This window comes from Eschscholzia californica, unplaced genomic scaffold (assembly GCF_041429995.1).
Source record: "Eschscholzia californica isolate CP2 unplaced genomic scaffold, dmEscCali1.0.p SCAF_2, whole genome shotgun sequence".
In the NCBI taxonomy this organism is placed as follows: Eukaryota; Viridiplantae; Streptophyta; class Magnoliopsida; order Ranunculales; family Papaveraceae; genus Eschscholzia; species Eschscholzia californica.
Window position 1 is genome coordinate 11,520,296 of NW_028238309.1, and position 20,323 is coordinate 11,540,618.

Consider the following 20,323-nt stretch of genomic DNA (forward strand, 5'->3'; position numbering starts at 1 on the left):
ACTCCACCTTGGTAATTTCTCTGATTATTTCGAGAGATCCAAACTCTATTACTACACCTTGAAGAATGGTCAATCATACATGTATTTCAGGAAGTAAGTCAAGCTGCAGATTTCCTATCTAAAATGAAACCTCAATCGGGGTATAAGGAGATGAGGCCGAATGAATTTCATTAGGGTTTGAAAAAGATTGTGAAAGAGGACAAGGATGGTGTCATTCGAGTTTGCCATACTTAGTTCAGAAGTTAGTAAAAAAAATATTGTCGCACCCGATAACCCGTTGACGAAATCAAATAAAAAAAAATATCAACACCACCAACAAGAGAGTCTGGGATGACTCAGAAAACTACCATTTTAATTTATTCCAAAATTTTCTCTTTCTAATTTTCTTAAATCTTCCATGACAGACCTAGGTATCAACACCAACAACACGGGGATGACATAGAAAACAACAAATACAATTCCTTGGGATTACAATTTCAAGAGTCCGATTATGATTCTCTCGGAAGATCTGTGAGAACTATCTCTTCGATAGTCCGAATGTTAGTCGAACAATGAAAGATAATAACTTAATGGTAAAGAAGAAGCAATGTAGAGATTAATGTTTCTCTTGTATATTAATAACAAAATAGGTTACAAGTATTTATAGACTTATGGGATACAGTATTAGGGTAAATCTAGGATAGAGATTACAAAGATTGATGTTAATCATAACTACAATAGGAGTCTTCTAGGGTTTTCCACCGGGTGGGGCCGGTTCTCCTTTGTCCGACCGGTTCGGTCGGTTGTGTATATGGATCGGGTGACCGATCCATATCGTTGACTCTAATACTCCCCCTCAAGTTGGAGCAGGGATGTCAATGATGCCCAACTTGCCAATGATAGTTTTGAACGCTTCTGCACCAAGCGGCTTCGTGAATATGTCTGCGAGTTGTTCCGAGGAGGGGGTGAATTGTGGAGAAATCAGATTGCTTTTGATTTTTTCACGAACCAAATTGCAGTCGATTTCTATGTGTTTTGTTCTTTCATGAAAGACCGGGTTCTCTGCAATGTGAATTGCAGCGCGATTATCACAGTGGACAGGCATTGGAGATGAGTGATTAATACCTAAATCGAGAAGGAGAGATTTCAGCAATTGAAGTTCACAAGTGAGGGTGGCAAGTGCCCTGTACTCGGCTTCAGCGGAGGAGCGAGCGATAGTATGTTGTTTCTTGGATTTCCAAGAGAGTGGACTGGAACCCAGCATTGTGATATAGCCTGTGGTAGATCTTCTGGTTGTGGGGCACCCGGCCCAGTCGGAATCACAAGAACCAGAGACCAGTAGACGACTGGAGGATGATAGCAAAATTCCTTTACCAATGGAGCCTTTTAGGTATCGTAAGACCCGATGAGCAGCATCCATGTGAGGAGTTCGAGGGTCTTGCATAAACTGGCTAAGACAGTTGACTGCGAATGTGATGTCCGGGCGAGTCACTGTGAGATAAATGAGACGTCCTATAAGACGACGATACACTGTGGGATCAGGAAGTGGAGGACCATCCGTCGAGCTGAGTTTAGATTTCTGATCCATAGGAAAAGGAGAAGTTTTGGAAGCTATGAGTCCAGAATCTTTGAGAATGTCAACAATATATTTGCGTTGACATAAGAAAATCCCTTTCGAAGATCGAGAGACTTCAATTCCTAAAAAGTATTGAAGGCGGCCAAGATCTTTAAGGGAGAAAGCGGAGTTAAGAAATGATTTAAGGGAAGTAATTGCCGCATTGTTATTTCCTGTGATAATAATATCGTCGACGTATACTAATACATAGACAGACGTGTTTCCCTTTTTATATGTGAATAGAGAATAATCGGAGAGTGATTGAACAAATCCTCGTTTGAGAAGAACAGAAGAGAATTTCGAAAACCACTGACGGGAGGCCTGTTTGAGGCCGTAAAGTGATTTGTGGAGACGGCAAACACGTGTCTCCCCCTTAGATGAAAAACCGGGAGGTAATTTCATAAATACTTCTTCATCCAGATCTCCCTGGAGGAAAGCATTGTTGACGTCAAGTTGGTGGAGTGTCCAACCTTTGACAGCTGCAATGGAGAGGAGGACCCGAACAGTGACCAATTTTGCAACAGGGGCAAAAGTGTCATTATAATCGAGTCCTTCGATCTGAGTGTAGCCTTTTGCCACAAGACGAGCTTTGTAACGTTTGATCGATCCATTGGCGTTGAACTTAATTTTGTAGACCCATTTGCAACCAATGGGTTTCTTCCCATTCGGAAGATGGGTTAATGTCCAGGTACGATTGGATTCAAGTGCCTTGATTTCGGCAGCCATGGCTTCTCTCCTGTGAGGAGAGGTCATTGCCTCTTTGAAAGAGGTTGGTTCGGAATGAGATAACACTGATGTCAAGAAAATTCGATGTTCTGGGGTGAAGGAAGAAACGGAAAGATAATCCGTTAAAGGATAGGAAACATCGGAACATGAATTTGAATAAGGGATGGAAATGTTGCTACAATCATAATCCGCTAAGTGAGAGGGAGGACGACGATGCCGTATTGGTCGTCCGTTAGGAGAAAGAGTGCCTAAATCCGGATGAGCGGGAGATGGATCTGATTGGTTAGATGAATTGGGTGTCGATAACTCCTCCGAAGAAGAGTGATCAACCAATTCATCGTGTACCTGGACCGTTGGTACCGAAGAAGGAGAGACCGAGACGGAGGGTGCCCGCAGAGGTGTATCAATAGCCTGCTGATCGGGGGGTGCCTGCAGTGACCGATCAACAGGCAGTTGATCGGTGGGTGCCTGCAGAGACAGATCAGCAGGTTGTTTGTTCGGGCCTCCTGGAATTGAGTCCAGGAGTGTCTGTAGAGAACGACCAAGGGACTGATGGTTTTGTCCAGTCGGCTGTGGAGGGAAAGAGAATGATCCGTCGTCCGGAATGTTCATGAACGGCGTCAGGACAGGAGACGTTGGCTGTTTGAAGGTCAGAAACGGAAATCGTGTTTCTTGGAACGTGACATTTCGAGATGTATAAATCTTATGGCTTTTCAAATCGTAGATTCGATAGCCTTTTTGGGCGTAGGGATAGCCGATGAATATTCCGGGAGAAGCACGAGCATCCATTTTATGACGGATATTTGTGTTGTGTGCATAGCAAAGACAACCAAAAACGCGGAGGTGATCGAGAGAGGGTGGGGAACCAATGAGGACTTCATGTGGGGATCGACCATTGAGGATGGGAGTCGGAATTTTATTAATTAAATACACGGCCGTGAGGACGCATTCTCCCCAAAATTTAAGTGGTAAATGGGCTTGAAAACGAAGTGCCCTAGCCACATCGAGGATGTGTCGATGTTTTCTCTCGACAACCCCATTTTGTTGGGGAGTGTAAACACAACTCCTTTGATGTATAATTCCTTTATCGTTAAAAAAGGTTTGGATTTCATGGGATAGAAATTCAGAACCGTTATCGGATCGTAACGTTTGTAAAGAGGGAGAAAGAAGAGTACCATTACCCGAACACATATTAGTAATGTTAGTGTTGAATTGATTTATTGTGTAATTGACAAATTTGGAAATTAATTTAAAAGTTTCCGATTTCGAGTGCATGAGATAAAGCCAAGTACATCTAGAAAAATCATCTACTAATGTCAAAAAGTAGCGACAACCGGAAGTAGACGGTATATTAAAAGGGCCCCAAATGTCGGCATGTACTAGTTCAAAAGGACGTGAAGATATAGACGAACTAGTAGAAAAGGAAAGTCGAGGTTGTTTAGAGATATGACAAACATCACACGGAACTTTATTTATTAATCCACTCTTAATACATGGATATTTAGTAGAAATAAAAGACAAACGCTCTAAAGAAGGATGGCCAAGTCGCCAATGCCATAAATTAAAACAACTAGAATTACTATAAGGAAAAGAAGATAAAATCCTAGGTTCCGTGCGTAAGTAGTAGAGTCCATCTTGAAGATCACCAAGTCCAATCGTCCTTGTTGTCAATGGATCCTGAAAAACACAAGATGATTTTGTAAATAAAACATTACAATTGAGAGATTTTGTGGTTTGTGAAACCGAAATAAGATTAAACTTAAAAGTCGGTATATGTAAGACATTAATAAGAGAGAAATCCTTAGTAAAAGGAATGGATCCAATATGAAGAACGCGTGAACGTGAACCATCCGGTAAACGAACATAATAATTAGATGGTGCCGTAGTATAAGAAGTAAAAGATGATAGAGTAGCACACATATTCCTAGCGGCGCCGGAATCTACGACCCATGGAAGGAGATAAGGGGTTATACCTGTTAGGTTGACAAGTGGGTCGGAGGTGCCTGTAGAGGCAGAACCAACAGCTGGATTGTTGTGCTCGAATAACCTGACGAGATGGTGGTACTGATCCTGTGTCATAGACGTTGCTGCAGGCACCCCCTGTGGCGGGTCAGAAACCGATCCAGCAATGACCGAACCCGCGAACTGATTGGGATGGTTACGTGGGGGATATCCATGCAACTTGTAGCATGTGTCCTTCACGTGACCGAGCTGATGGCAGTTCTCGCAATATGGCCGAGTTCGCTTCGGCCGAGGGTGATCATAACGATCGGATCGATTGCCGACGGCGAGTGTGGCGGCGTCAGATACGGCGAGATCCGAGTTGGTAAGATTCTGTTGGATCTCTTCCTGTTTAACCATACTGTGAATCTTTAGAACCGATGGGAAGGGATCCATTAGAAGAATCTGGCTACGGATCGCAGCAAAACGGTCATGGGTCCTTGAAGAAACTCCATGGCCCGATCTTGATTCAATCGTTCAATCATAGCTTTACCGTGACCACATAAACACGGTTCTACAGTGAGAAGAGATTGGAGCTCATCTTGGTGAGACTTGAGATGAGTGAAATAAGTAGAGACGTCAGAACCGTCTTGTCTCAGTGTAGAGATTGCACGTTTCAATTGAAAAATCTTAGGTGCATTGGTTTGATGAAATCTGTCGTAAAGATTTTTCCATTTGTCAGCAGCAGATTCATCGTATAAAATTGATTGGCGAATATCAGGAGAAACCGAGTTGACTATCCAACTGGATACGAGATCATTACATCTCTCCCATGCATGTAAATCAATGGGGGTCGTCGGTTTAGAAATTGAACCATCGACGAAACCAAACTTATCTTTAGCTCTTAGAGCCATCTTCATTCCTCTTGACCAGGAGGCATAGTTATCTCCGGAAAGAAGAGGAGTGATCAGAATAGTGGTAGGTGAATCACTATGATGAATGTCAAAAATTGCGGAAGAATGCGGAGGAGTGGTGGGAGTGTAATCTGAAGCAGATTCAGTAGGTGCAGACATGATGAATAAAATAGAGAAAGAGAAGAAAAAACGTTTTTGTAAAAGAAAAAAAAACTTGTGGCTCTTATACCATGTGAGAACTATCTCTTCGATAGTCCGAATGTTAGTCGAACAATGAAAGATAATAACTTAATGGTAAAGAAGAAGCAATGTAGAGATTAATGTTTCTCTTGTATATTAATAACAAAATAGGTTACAAGTATTTATAGACTTATGGGATACAGTATTAGGGTAAATCTAGGATAGAGATTACAAAGATTGATGTTAATCATAAATACAATAGGAGTCTTCTAGGGTTTTCCACCGGGTGGGGCCGGTTCCCCTTTGTCCGACCGGGTCGGTCGGTTGTGTATATGGATTGGGTGACCGATCCATACCGTTGACTCTAATAAGATCGAATATCAAAAAAGTCCATGAACGTTTCAACGGGGAAAACTCTTCAAAGTTCTCCAGCATTAGTAGCTAGATTAATGGGATTTAATGAATTGTCTCCGAAGATTCCATCGCCGATATCATCATCTGAGAAAAGAAGAAAGACAATAATAACATTAAAGAAATGTGATGATGATTTTAAAGCTTTGAAGAACATAAATTATTGAAGGAATGTGATTGACGAAAGAAGGGTGATAAAGGTGGAGGAAGTTGTTTTGGTGATCGAGTTTATTATCGGGTGAAATTGACGGTTCAGATTTGATGATGAAAGAGAAGAGTTGTTTGGAGAACAATAATAGCAGTGTATGGGAGCAACCAGGTCTGGTTTTAGTTTTGGATCGGATCTCTACGTCTTCACAGTGGTTTCCTTCTTAGACCAACAATTGTCATTTCATTCTCATGTTCACCATCTATACCAAATTGGTAATTACCTTTTAGAGCATCTCTGATGTAGAACGCAGCGGAATTTAAGAATAAAATAAACTAATACGAAGAACGATTAAATAACGATTAAATAACTCTAAATAACTGTAAACTCGATTAAACTTGATTGGGTTTTCTCTTCAACATATCAATAATGGACAAACTAGATATCCTTTTATAGGATTCTGGACTTTCCTAGATAGACTTGAATTAGACTTTCCTAAATAAATAAAATACTGCAACTTCCTAAATAACTAGACTCAAATCTGGACCTTTCCAATTATTGGAAATACTAAAATAACATAATTTCCTAAACCTAAATTCTCTAATAATCATACTAAAATTGGGACTTCCTAAAGCTACTCTCCATGGCCGGATGGCTCATGGCCCGGTTTAGTCATGGAAAAAGCCTCCACGCCGGGTGCCCCTGCATCAGCATCCCCTTCTCCCAAGAGGTTCGTCCCGAACCGTTTGATGAAGAAAATAACGTAATGCACCAGCAAACGGTGAACTCCGTTATGGCGATCCGTAATTCCCACTTTGTTCGACATTTGCCGGAATTTCGAAGAAAAATAAGGACCAAAACACCAACTTCATACCGAATCCAACGTTGCCGGAATTCCTTCTTTTGGTGATTTTGTTCTTTAAGTGTCTTTTCTATATTCTTCTCTAATTCCTGAACTTTTTGCTTCAAGATAGTTTCATCTTTCTTCTTCAATTCAAGATCTTTTTGAACACCATTCTTTTCAAGAGTAACCATTTCGAGATTATCCTTCATTTTCTCAAATTCAGATTGAAGTTTGCTAGTTTTTCCCACTTGGGTTTTGTAAGATTCTTCATGTTTTAATGAAACAACTCTAGGATTGCTCAATTCTTTTTGAAGTTCTTCAATTTTAGTCTCTCTCTTAACCTTTTCCTTCTCAAGATTAGCTTTCTCTTCGTCTATTTTCTTAAACTTTCTTGCTACTTCATCCAAAGTGTTCGAAACTTTCGACTGTAATTCTACTTCACTCTTTTCCATTACAGATATGGTGGTTTTAAGCTTTTCAACTTCCTTTTGTAAGTCATCCATCTTCATCTTCAGATTAGTTCCCTGTTCATTAATCTCTTCATTAATCTGTTCCTTCTCTCGAACAAGTTCATCTTTCTCTCTCTTCAGATTCTCAATTGATTTCAAGGAATCAATCAACTTTTCATCAACTAAATCTTTCTCCTTAATCAAAGATTGAATATTTATTTCCCTAACTTTTCCTTCCTCAATAAGTATTTCTTTCTCTTTCTCTAATTGATTCAGTTTCTCCTGAATTTCTAATCTAATTTTTTCAAGTTCAATGAAATTTGATTTCAAAGTTTTAGATTCAATTACCTGAATATCGAGATTCTTCTGGATCAAATTCATCTCACGAATAACAACTTCAGAAGAACTTCGTTCACGACCTAACTCTCCATTGACGATATCAAGCTGCTTCTGCAATTTCTTGATCTCAACATCTCGATTAATCTTTTCTTTCTCTAGATTACAAAACTTCATCTCCATGTCTGATTTCTGTTCGAGAATTCGATTATTAATCTTCCAGATCCGCTTGATTTCATTCTGAGATTCTTCATTACTCTTCTCTAAATCATTCACTAAATTTCTCAATCTATCTTCTTCTTTTTGCCTCTTCTCACGATCATTATTCACTTCAATTCTGTAATCACTGAACTCCTTATTCACCTCAATAACCTCTTTGATTTTCTCATTTAATTGATCGTTCAGTTCTTTAGCTTCTTCATTCATCTGTTCCTCTAACGCAACTTCATTCACTAGGGTTAAGTTATGTTTAATCTCAGCTTCCATAGCTTTATCTTGAAGAATCTTATTCTCTTCCTCTAATTTTTGATTCTCAGCTATAAATCGTTCGATTTCAATTTCAAGATCACTTTTAGATTTCATAAGAGTACTAACCTGATCACGTCGCTCCTCTGTTTCTTTCAAAAGGATATTATTAAGAGTTTTCAAGCTCGTAATCTTCTCCAATGTATTATTATTCTCCATTGTTATTTTAGGTTTTCCTTCGTTCGCAGTTTGTGATGAAGTAATTACGTAAATACCTATAGCTTCAACTTCTTCGTACGTTTCTTTTTTCTTCTTCTTCGTCGACTTGAACATCGTTGTGAGCGTCTTCTTCAACTTCTTTGTGTTCTTCTCTTTCTTCTTCCTTATTGAAAGTTAAAATAGACGATGAATATGGTTGACGTATTATTGTTTTGATGTCGTTCACCACATGTTGAACCTTAACTAAATCGGGTATTAGCGATGGAACTGTTTCGAAAAAAGACGGTTGTGGTTGTTGTGGTGGTGAATAGGAAAGAGAAGATGATTGTGTTGGTGGTGGAGGTGAATACGGTTGTATAAGAGGTGGTGAATACGGTGCCGGTGTAAAATAAGAGTACGAAGGTTGCGGTGGTGGTGGTGATTGTGGTGAATAATAAGTGTATGAAGGTAGAGGTGGTGAAAACGGTTGTGAATAATAAGAGTACGGAGGTGGTGTAGAAGGAGAATATGGATGTGAAGCTGTATAAGACAATGGTGGGGGTGGTGACGGTGATGATGAATACGGTTGTGGAGGGGTTTCTCGTTCGATTTCTCCCGGATTCCAATGTTAATTGTACGAGTCGTTATTCGCATATAAACATGAAGAACATGAGCATTGATTCGTTATCTCTTGATGAGTATAATTTGATTGAATATAATCATCTTGACGAATATAATACGATTGATACTGATGTAACTGCTCTGGAAAAAAATTTCCAGAATCATTAGCCAAAAACTTTGGTGGCTCTGAATACCACATGATGTAGAATGCAGCGGAATTTAAGAATAAAATAAACTAATACGAAGAACGATTAAATAACAATTAAATAACTCTAAATAACTGTAAACTCGATTAAACTTGATTGGGTTTTTTCTTCAACATATCAATAATGGACAAACTAGATATCCTTTTATAGGATTCTGGACTTTCCTAGATAGACTTGAATTAGACTTTCCTAAATAAATAAAATACTGCAACTTCCTAAATAACTAGACTCAAATCTGGACCTTTCCAATTATTGGAAATACTAAAATAACATAATTTCCTAAACCTAAATTCTCTAATAATCATACTAAAATTGGGACTTCCTAAAGCTACTCTCCATGGCCGGATGGCTCATGGCCCGGTTTAGTCATGGAAAAAGCCTCCACGCCGGGTGCCCCTGCATCAATCTCCAATACAACACTCAAATTGGAAAACTCGAAGTACTACCTAGGATTTTTTGAGTTTTTTGGTAAAAAATTTCTCCAATGCAACACTCAATTTGGATCTCAACATGACGTGGCATCATTTAATATTGAGATATCTCAAGAAGAAACTCAATATTTGAGATTTTTTTTTTATGATATCAATTGACCACTCAATATTAAAAGTAAATCTAACCATCTAGGAAATGACACGTAAGTTATTTTAAGTTTTTAGATTGTTGCGTTGGAGATGTATTTTGAATTGAAGATCTCAACATTGACATCTAGGAAAGAGAAACTCAATTGAACCTTGATACATAGGACAATTTGAATTTCTTTTTTGAGTTTTGCATTGGAGATGTTCTAATGTAGTACATTTTTTCCCTAATCTTAATTTAAGTACACAGTTATAGCTTCTAAATTCTAATCTTGGTGTTGGTGGTATTGATACATAGGTCTGATGCGTGACAAGGAAGAAATGGTTAAAGGGGTTATTTTGGTAAGAGTGACAAATTACTAACGTATGGCGAATTAGAGAAAGGAAAAACGAAAAAAAAAATGCCAAACTGGAAGCTGGTCAATTTTAGCGGGGTCATTTTGGTGAGTTGGCCGTCTTTTAGGGAGTCAAAATAGAATTAACCTAAATTTTTATACGGTGATAACGAGAGTGAATAAAAAGTAAAAATAATAAACAACCTTTCGATTCAACCCACTCACTACAAAACTTTGACCAAGATCTAGTCTTCTCGAGTTAAACAATCAGTTAAAAGGGATGACCTAAGAGCATCTTTAATGTAAAATTCAAAAGAAAAAATTAAATTTTGTTTTGTGTCAAGTCTCAGCTGAAATTCTGTTTTCCAGATCGCGTTATTGAGATCTTCAATTCAAAAGACATCTCATCTCCAATACAATACTCTAAAAAAGGTTATAACGTTATTTAGGTGTCGTTTTGTAGATGGAGTGTTGTATTTAATATGGGCAATTGAGATCTTCAACAGAAATCTCAAATATTGAGTTTGTCTTTCTAAGATATCTTAAGAGTTAATGTTGCTATATCATCTTAAGAGCCAAATTGACCTTATTGCAGAGAATTTTTATAAAAAATTCAAAAATCTTAGGCGTCACTCTGAGTTTTTGTAATTTGAGTCTTGTATTGGAGATGCTCTTAGATTAGACTTATCTAACTAATGAATTGAATTTGGTGGTCGTGGTGCTGTAACTCAGAAATTACATTAAATTAAATTACTCACGAATTAAAATATTGAACTACATATACTTATAGCAAATTTATTTAAACATCACCACCTATATATATAATAATGGTTATCAAATTCATGATATAAATAAACAGAATCAAGAACATCTACTTTGGCCAAGGATAAATCAACTCAAATTGATGAGAAGTCAAATCTTGAGATTGATATAACCCATCTGGTAAAGCCGACCACTTACACGCCTCGGTGCAAATATTTCTGTCTCTCTTGGCCCTATATATGTCGAATGAAAAATCAATATTGCGTCCGTTTTCATCAGTCCATTGAATTCTGCACCAAAACAATGTTGTCATCTGTGTATTTGGTTTGAATTTCCATGTTACATACTGTCCAAAATCTAGTGCACGAGTAACTACATCATTGTATTTTGACTGGCAATGAACGTTCAAGACAGAAGGTAATTGACTTCGAAAAAGAATACGAACCCTGGGAATGTCATCTACCCAACACTCTGAGACTAGGGCTGAAAGCACCACCACCACTACTGTGGCCACTACCACCAACTTAGTTACTGAGTTACACTTCCTTACTCCCATTGTTGTTATTGAAGATAAGAGTTTTAGGGGACTTAAATAGACCAAAAAAAAAAAATATTCTTTTAAAACCTCAGTCTATTAGAATTTAAGGGTAAATCTCAATATCTGGGGGATTTATTTCCAATTAGGTATTGTGTGTTTTTTTTAGAAAGGGTAACTCAATATCTGGGGGATTTTTTTTTTTTTATTTTTTTTAGGGGTGTCCCCCTACCATATAACAACCTTTATTTTAGAAAGGGTTTTTTTTTTTTTTTTTTTTTAGAGAATCACAATTTATTTAGCTATATTAGGGGGACACCCCTAAAAACATTTTCGTTTAGGCGTTAACCCCCAAAGCTCATTTTTCGTTCAAATAGTCGTGAAGTAGTGGTCCTGCGAATCACATGCTCGCCTACTGACCAAAATACCCCGTTCTAATTTTTAGTATATGGCCCCCATTTATTTAGTTATATTAGGACTACACTCCCAACCAAAATACCACTTGGAGCTTCACAACCACTTATTTCTCAAGTATCTTCTTCCTCTTAACCATCAACTTCACAACTTGTAGTATCTTCTTCTTTTGGAATAAGTGATGTTTCCTATATTAAAATTTTAGCTATAAAATCCAGATTTTTCTTCAGTTTGTAGATCTGCTGAATCTAAGCAAATGGGTTCTCGTTTCAATCTGGAGTTCACCAATTTGTTGTTTTTGCTCTTTATTGTCAACTTGGGTTCTGTTTTTTGCTCTGAATTTTGGTTAGTTGTTGAAGGACAATCTGAAAACCGATTAACATGGATGGATTTCTTCCTCGGTTTCTTTTTCTTTGATTGCTTCTCCTTCTTCTTCTTCAATTTCTCCTACTTCTATTCTAGATTTCAATTCTTCTCTAGCAAAATCTTCTAAGATTTCATCTTTTCTTCGAAACCCATGTCTAAGAAATTGATACCAACTCTTTAAAACATGACTAAAAGATTCAAGATCAGATTTTTGTGAGAAACAATTATAAAACAGAGACTTTTGAAACCAATTACACCATTTTTGGGTACAAACGCCTAAACGAAAATGTTTTTAGGGATGTCCCCCTAATATAGCTAAATAAACGGGGGTCTTGGCCTAAATAACCCTTTCCGAAATTAACCTCCAAAATTTATAATGACTAATTGACACCACAAAAAGATATACTTCCTAAAAGTTGACAAATTTGTGCATCATATAATCTTTATAATAAATTCCTTATCCAAAGAGATCCCCATGGATATATAAATTTTTTAAAATAATAACATTGTGCTATTAAGACATATATTAGCACTCAACTAAATTAGCGTAATTTTTAGAGTTAGTTAACCTAAAATCTTTATAGAAAATTATACATTCGACTAATTTGGATAGTCTCTGCAAAAAAAAGTATTCTAATGAGCTTGTTAGATTGTAAGATTATGCAAAAATAATGTTTTGGAATAGGTGTATGCATTATAAATGCATCATAAAGAGTATATATAGTTTAGGAAAATAGTCCAAAACGAATTGAAATCAAAATAGCACACCGGAAAAGTATACCTTTAGCGTACACGATACCCACATGGTAGCGAACCGCGTACCCGTACTACGTACATGAGTGATCATCGTGGCAGATAACTTTGTTTACGACGAAATAACATGCAATTTTTATTGTGATAGCATAAGTGCATCATGGAGAAGAAATGAAGCACATGGAGTTAGATTTATTTTTTTGGCGGAAGAGCTCATAGAAATGTTGTTGAAGACGTTTATTCCCTTAAAGTTATGGATGTTCAACTTGTTTGGAGATGACAAACGCATAAAGACTGCTACAGACTTAATTATTTCTAACGTGATAAGTTTTTTTTTTTGAAAAGAGACTGCAAAAGTCATCACAATAACATTTGATACATCAAAGATGTGATAAGCACGATAACTGCCGAGTTGAACCTTGAAACAAGCAAACTTCAAGTAGAGAAAAAAAGGGCGTGATCAGTTTTTGATCAATAGTTTTGAGTTTTTTTATTTGTAAAGAAAAAAGATCTCGTAACTCTGAACGTATATCTAGATGCTTAATACACTGGAAAGAGAAATACAAACTTTTGAAGCTTTTAAGATTAATTCCATTTTAGCCCCCAAAAGTTGACCAACTCACCAAAAGGGACCTCCCAGAAAAAAGATCAGCTTCTAATTTGACCTCCTTCTTTATTTTTCCCTCCTATATTCGGTCAAATGTTAGTGACTTATCATTTTTCTTACCGAAATTGTCCCCTAACCATTTCTTCCTTGTGATGCAAAATCATTTAGGTTCCAAAAACCATTATTACTCGTAAAATCAATTGAACTATACCATTTTAAATTTTTCCAAAATTTCTTCTCTATTTTTCTTAACTCTCCCATGACAGGCCTAAGAATCAAAACCACTAACACCAATAAGACAGTCGGGGATGACTCATTAAACTACCATTTTAATTTTTTCCAGAATTTCCTCTCTCTAATTTTCTTAAATCTTCCACGACAGATCAAAGTATCAACACCAACAAAAGAGTCTCGGATGACTCCGATAACAACAAATAAAATTCCTTTGGATTAAAATTTCAAGAGTCCGACTATGATTCGTTCGAAGTTTGAATATCAAAGAAAAACATTAAAGCTTTGAAGAACATTATTGAAAGAATGTGATGGATGAAAGAAGGGTGATAAAAGTGGAGGAAGTTGTTTTGGTGATCAAATTTTGATATCAGGTGAAATTAATTGTTCAGATTTGATGATGAATGAGAAGAAATGTTCGGAGAATAATAATAGCAGTGAACGAGAGCAACCAAGTCCGGGTTTAGTTTTGGAGTAGATTTCTACTTCTTCACAGCGGCTTCCTTCTTATATCAACAATTGTCATTTTCGTTCTCTTGTTCACCAACTGTACCAAATTCATAATTCCCTCTTATATAGTACATTTTTCTCTAGTTTTAATTTAAGCCCGCAATTACAGCTTCCAAGTTCTAATCTTGGTGTTGATACTTAGGTCTTCCATAGAAGATTAAGGAGAAATGAGTGAGATTTTTTTTTTTTTTTTGAAGAAATGGTTAAAGGGACTATTTTGGTAAGATTGATAAGTCACTAACATCTGATGAAATAGAGGAGGTATTTTGGTGAGTTGGTCATCTTTAGGGGAAGAAAATGAAATTAATCCATATTTTTATAAAGAGATAATGAGAGTGAGTAAGAACTAAACATAATATAAAAAAAACTTTCAATTAAATCCAGTAATTATAGAAGTTTGACCATGGGTGAAGACTAATAGAGCATATTGACTCATTCAACCCATAAGATAAGTTTAAATTTATTTTCTGTTATATTTGATAAGTATATATTTTTGTAAATCTTATCTATGTAAATCAGTTATTAAAAGTCTATAAATATACAAACCTGACTGCCTACTTTGGCATCAGAGAATTCTACAATTTTCATGGTATCACGAGCTACTGGTTTCTCTCCTCTCTGATTTTTTTTAAGTTCATCAATGGCTTCTTCTTCCAATGTTGGTTCTCTTTCCTCTTTGACTAATCTTGTACCTTTGGTATCCATTAAATTGGACAAAACCAATTACTTAACTTGGAAAAAGCAAATAATTCCTATCATGAAGTCACAAAAAGCAAATAGTTCCTATCATGAAGTCACAGGACTTGTTCCATCACATCGAAGTTATTGTTGTTCTTCCCTCTAATTCGATTTTTGATGAACAACTAAACATGGATGTTGTTAATCCAGAATTTATAAAAGGGACAAGGGTTGATCAAACCCTTATCAGTTGGTTAAACACAACATTATCCCCATCTATTCTTGCTCAAACTCCAGAGTTCCAGACTGCAAAGGAGTTTTATGATTAATCTAGAATCAACTTTCTCCGCTCAAAACAGTGCACGTAAGTCTCAACTCCTCCTCCATCTTTAAACTATTCAAAAACACTCTTTGTCTATGAATGAATATGTAGGAAAGATCAAAGAAGTTTCTGATGCAATTGCTGCCTCCCACACTCCAGTACTAGATATTGAATTAGTGTTGCATACATTGCGAGGATTGGGTCCTGATTATGCAGCTTTTGTGACTGCGATTGAAACACGAGAGAACTTACCAACCTTCTCTCAACTTATGCCTCTCTTATTTACTCATGAAATGCGTCTTGTTCAACAAACACAGACGCCTCCATTGCAGTCAACAACTTTAGTGGCGAAGTCTCTTCCTGCTGCTTCAACACATTCAGCCCCTGCTCATCAATCTTATAACTCCAGCAGAGGTCGTGGAGGACGGTTCACTAATAGAGGGGGTCGTGGCAGAGGCAGATGGCAAAATAAATTTCAACGGAATAAATCACAACCTATTCAAAAAAATTCATTTCTTGGTTCACCTTCTTCTTTTCAACAGGTTGTTTATCAAATTTGTGGATGTGGGGGTCACACTGCCTTCTTTTGTTATCACCGAGGAGATCAGAATTTCCATCCAAATGATATTCCTCACGCCGCCTATCAACAAAATTGTGAATCATATGATCCTAATTATTATGCCGACTAGGGTGCTTCAAATCACATGACTAGTGATTCTACAATGATGGTAAATATGAATCCATACTATGGACAAGACCAGGTATCGATTGGAAACAGTGCTCTCTTGCCCGTTGCGAACACTGGTAATGTTACACTTGGTTCTCCATCTCCCTCCATTACTTAAAAAATTGTCTTCCATGTTCTATCTCTTACAAAGAATCTAATTTCAGTATCACAGTTAACAAAAGATCACGATTGCTTCATTATTTTTGATAAAGATATGTTCTTTGTGCAGGATCGGGAAATGGGGAAGCTGGTCCTTCACGGTCTTAACAAAGGTGTTCTTTATCACTATTCAGCTTAAGCTCTTAGGGCCTTCAATAAAAGTCGTAGGAATTCGAACTTTTGCTTTTTAGGTTCAAATATCAAAAATAATGTATGGCACATGAGACTGGGTCATCCCCATTCTCGTGCCTTTTCTCGCATCATTTCTAATAAAATTCATGTTCCTTCGATTTCAAATGGTTTATGTCAAAGTTGTATTATGACTAAGCATCATCGTTTACCATTTAATCGTTCTCTTCATAATTCTCAGATTCCTATTTCAAAAATACATGCAGATTTATGGGGTCCTTCACCCGTGACTTCAAACTTAGGTTTTCGTTATTTTCTTATTTTTGTCGATGATTTCACGAGGTTTACATGGTTGTATTTTATTAATGCTAAATCACAAGTGTTTGATTGTTTTAAAAACTTTCATACTCTACTTGAAAAACAATTTCCCATAAAAATTCAAATCTTTCAAAGTGATGGTGGTGGGGAATTCACTTCGCACAGTTTTCAAAACTACCTACAAACACACGGAATTCTTCAACATCTATCTTGTCCTCACACCCCACAACAAAATGGGGTGGCAGAGAGAAAGATTAGACATGTTGTCGAATCTGGTCTAGCATTGTTACACCAAAGTTACTTACCAAAATCTTATTGGGCTTAAGCTTTCGGTACTGCAACCTATTTAATAAATAGGATGTCATCCCCTGTTTTACAAAACAAATCGCCTTTTCACACACTATTTCAACGCGAACCTGACTATGGTTTTCTCCGTGTATTTGGGTCTCGTTGTTACCCTTTTTTAACACCTTATCGTAAAAATAAGCTTGAATATAAGAGCTTTGTGTTTTTATCGGTTATAGTGAATTTCACAAGGGATGTAAATGTTTATAACCCAAAACTTCACGCATTTATATCTCTAGGGATGTTTTATTTGATGAAACCTTGTTCCCATATGCTCTTCCTGATTTATCAAATATCAAGAATGAAGTTATAGTTAGTGAAGGTCCTCAATGGGTTTTCTTAGATACATCACCCCCACCCACTGAAGTTTCTATTCAAGAATCCTTGGTTACAGATTTATAAGATTTCAGATTTATAATTACCAATAGTAAAACAAGACATTGGGTAGTAATCAAACTAAAATCAAGTTAACATTGGGTAGTAATCAAACTAAACCTGGATACCAGCTCGAGAAGAACGAGAGATCGAACTTTCGCCCCTTTTCCCTGGAACCCTAACTGCTAGAAGGAGATAAGAATTTTAGAAAAACCACGGCCAGAGAGAGAGAAGATGAAAGAGAGAGAAATAGATCTTACCAGGATAGAAACCTAACTACGAGAGAGGGAGACCGAGATTTCTCGTGCGATCGGATTTTGCCTTCACGGTTAGAGAGAGAAGATGAAAGAGATAAAACGAAATAGCTACTAATTTTTAATCTAGGTATTTCACATTTATAACGACTCTACTTAAGAGAGCGTCGTTATAATAGGCACCTTTTGTAACGGCTACAAGCCGTTACAACTGTTTTGCCACCAGCGCCAACTGTGGCGTCATTATTTCGGTGTTTGTAACGGCGTTTGGAAAATAAAGGTCGTTCTAAAACCCCAATTATAGGCGCGGGAACTGGCGCCAATTTTTTTGAGTTAGTTGTAACGGATTTACTGAAGAGAGCCGTTATAAAAGTTCTTGTTGTAACGGATTCCTCGGGAGCCGTTACAATAAGTCGTTACAAAAACTCCGGAATTTTGTAGTGTAATCAACTTCCTTTCTCACCACCAAACAATATGTCTCTTGCCTCAACAGTTCCTGATGCTATCGTTGATAGAGTTCCGTCATCTTCTAACGAAGCCCAATCTGAATCTCACACTGATATAACACCGCTGCTGGAAACACCGATGGAGCCATCAGAATATCCTCCACCAATCCTTCCAACTCATCCTATGGTCACTCGTTCAAAGGAAGGTATAGTGAAACCCAAATTGAAATCTATGATTGCAACTAAGCATCCTGTTTCATTTGCTTTGCTTTCCTCTTTACCTGAGTTGCCAAAACAACCAAGTTGTTACAGTGAAGCAAGGAAGGACCCTCGATGGTGTGAGGCTATGGCAGATGAATTTAATGCCTTGATGAAAAATCAGACTTGGACTTTGGTTCCGCGTGATGATTCTATGCACCTTATTGGTTCAAAATGGGCGTTTCATATTAAGACCAAAAGTTACGGCTCGATAGACAGATTTAAGGCAAGATTTGTTGCAAAAGATTTCAACCAACAACATGGTATAAACTACGATGAAACATTTTCACCGGTCGTTAAACCTGCAACAATCAGATTGGTACTTAGTACGGCAGTGACTTCAGGTTGGAAAATCAACCAGCTAGATGTCAAAAATGCTTTCTTGCATGGGTTACTTGATAGATCTATATTTATGAATCAACCAATTAGTTTTGTTGATGTGAATTATCCTAATCATGTTTGCAAATTAAACAAGGCATTATATGGCCTCAAGCAAACTCCTAGGGCCTGGTTTCATCGTTTCACCACATATATTCGTGAGATTGGGTTTTCGGCCTCTAAATATGATGATTCCTTGTTTATATACAAAACGGATACTTCCATAACAATCTTGTTATTATATGTCGATGACATCTTAGTAACGGGCTCTGATTCATTAGTGATTTCTGAAGTAATTTCACGCCTACATCGACAATTTTCTATGACAGATTTGGGGAGCTTCATCATTTCCTTGGTATGGAAATACATCGCACGAAATCAGGCCTTTCTTTGACTCAAACTCGTTATACACTCGAGCTATTAAATAAGCTTGATTTGCTTAATTCCAAACCGGTTTCCACTCCTTGTTCGATCGGAAAAAGGTTATCAATTATTGATGGTCAACCACTTGGTGATGCAACTCTATATCGATCTCTGGTTGGTGGATTGCAGTATTTATTTTTAACTCGACCAGATATAAGTTATTCTGTGAATCAAGTGTGCCAATATATGCATGCCCCGACTGATCAACACTTTGCTGCAGTTAAACGGATTTTTCGATACTTAAAGGCCACTCTTGGTCGTGGTTTATATTTTGGCACTCAATCAGACTCTCAAGTAAGGGGTTTCAATTCTCAAGTTAATGCATACTCCGCTGCAGATTGGGCGGGTGACCCCGACACGCGTAGGTCAGTTTCTGGTGGTTGTGTTTACTTTGGTTCACATTTGATTTTGTGGTCCTCGAAGATACAGCCGACGGTATCCAGATCTAGCACCGAGGCCGAGTATAGATCTATGACAACCACAACGGCTGATATTGCATGGCTTTAATTTTCACTTCGTGATTTAGGTATTTCTATGAAGATTCCTCCTACTCTGCATCGTGATAACATAAGCGCTACGTATATGGTGCACAATCCGATTTTGCACTCTCGAACAAAGCATATGGAGCTTGACTATCACTTTGTTCGAGAAAGGGTTAATCGAGGTGGTTTACGAGTTCAATACATTCCAACGCAAAACCAGATTATGGATATTTTTATAAAAGGTTTGGTGAAATCTCAACACCAATTCCTTTGTAGCAAGCTCTCACTTTACGACTCCAAAGTTTAGCTTGAGGAGTGGGGGGTAATAGAGCATATTGACTCATTCAACCCATAAGATAAGTTTAAATTTATTTTCTGTTATATTTGATAAGTATATATCTTTGTAAATCTTATCTATGTAAATCAGTTATTAAAAGTCCATAAATATACGAACCTGACTGCCTAGTTTGGCATCAGAGAATTCTACAATTTTCAAAGACATTATCTTTCGAGTTATACTGTGTGTGGGAACAGTAGAAATTATATGCCTTGTGAATGGGAACGGTAGAAATGATCTGCCTTGGTACAGGGAAAGGGACTCACTTTCTATCATGGTGGGTTGGTTAAGATATAAGATATATGCCCCATACTGATGTGTGAGCCTAGCGATTCGTTGGATTCTTCACTGAAAGATTGATGACTTGACTTTGCTGCTCTGATAGCAAGCGCTTTTCATTTCGCTAGAATGACCTAAGAGCATCTCCAATGCAAGTCCAAAAGAAAAACTCAAATTTCTTTCATGTCAAGTCTTAAGTGGAACTCTCTTTTTTAGATGGCACTATTGAGATCCTCAATTCGAAAGATATCTCCAATACAATACTCTAAAAAGTTATAACATTACTTAG

The 20,323-nt window shown here is 37.3% G+C and overlaps 1 protein-coding gene across 1 annotated transcript; it reads right to left on the reverse strand.

The window, feature by feature from the left end:
* Positions 1-4,716: 4,716 nt before the first annotated feature.
* LOC147556211 (uncharacterized) lies at positions 4,717-5,334 on the reverse strand. Its single transcript, XM_086658596.1, has one exon. The coding sequence runs from the start codon at positions 5,332-5,334 to the stop codon at positions 4,717-4,719; it is 618 nt and encodes a 205-aa protein (XP_086514722.1).
* Positions 5,335-20,323: the final 14,989 nt, after the last annotated feature.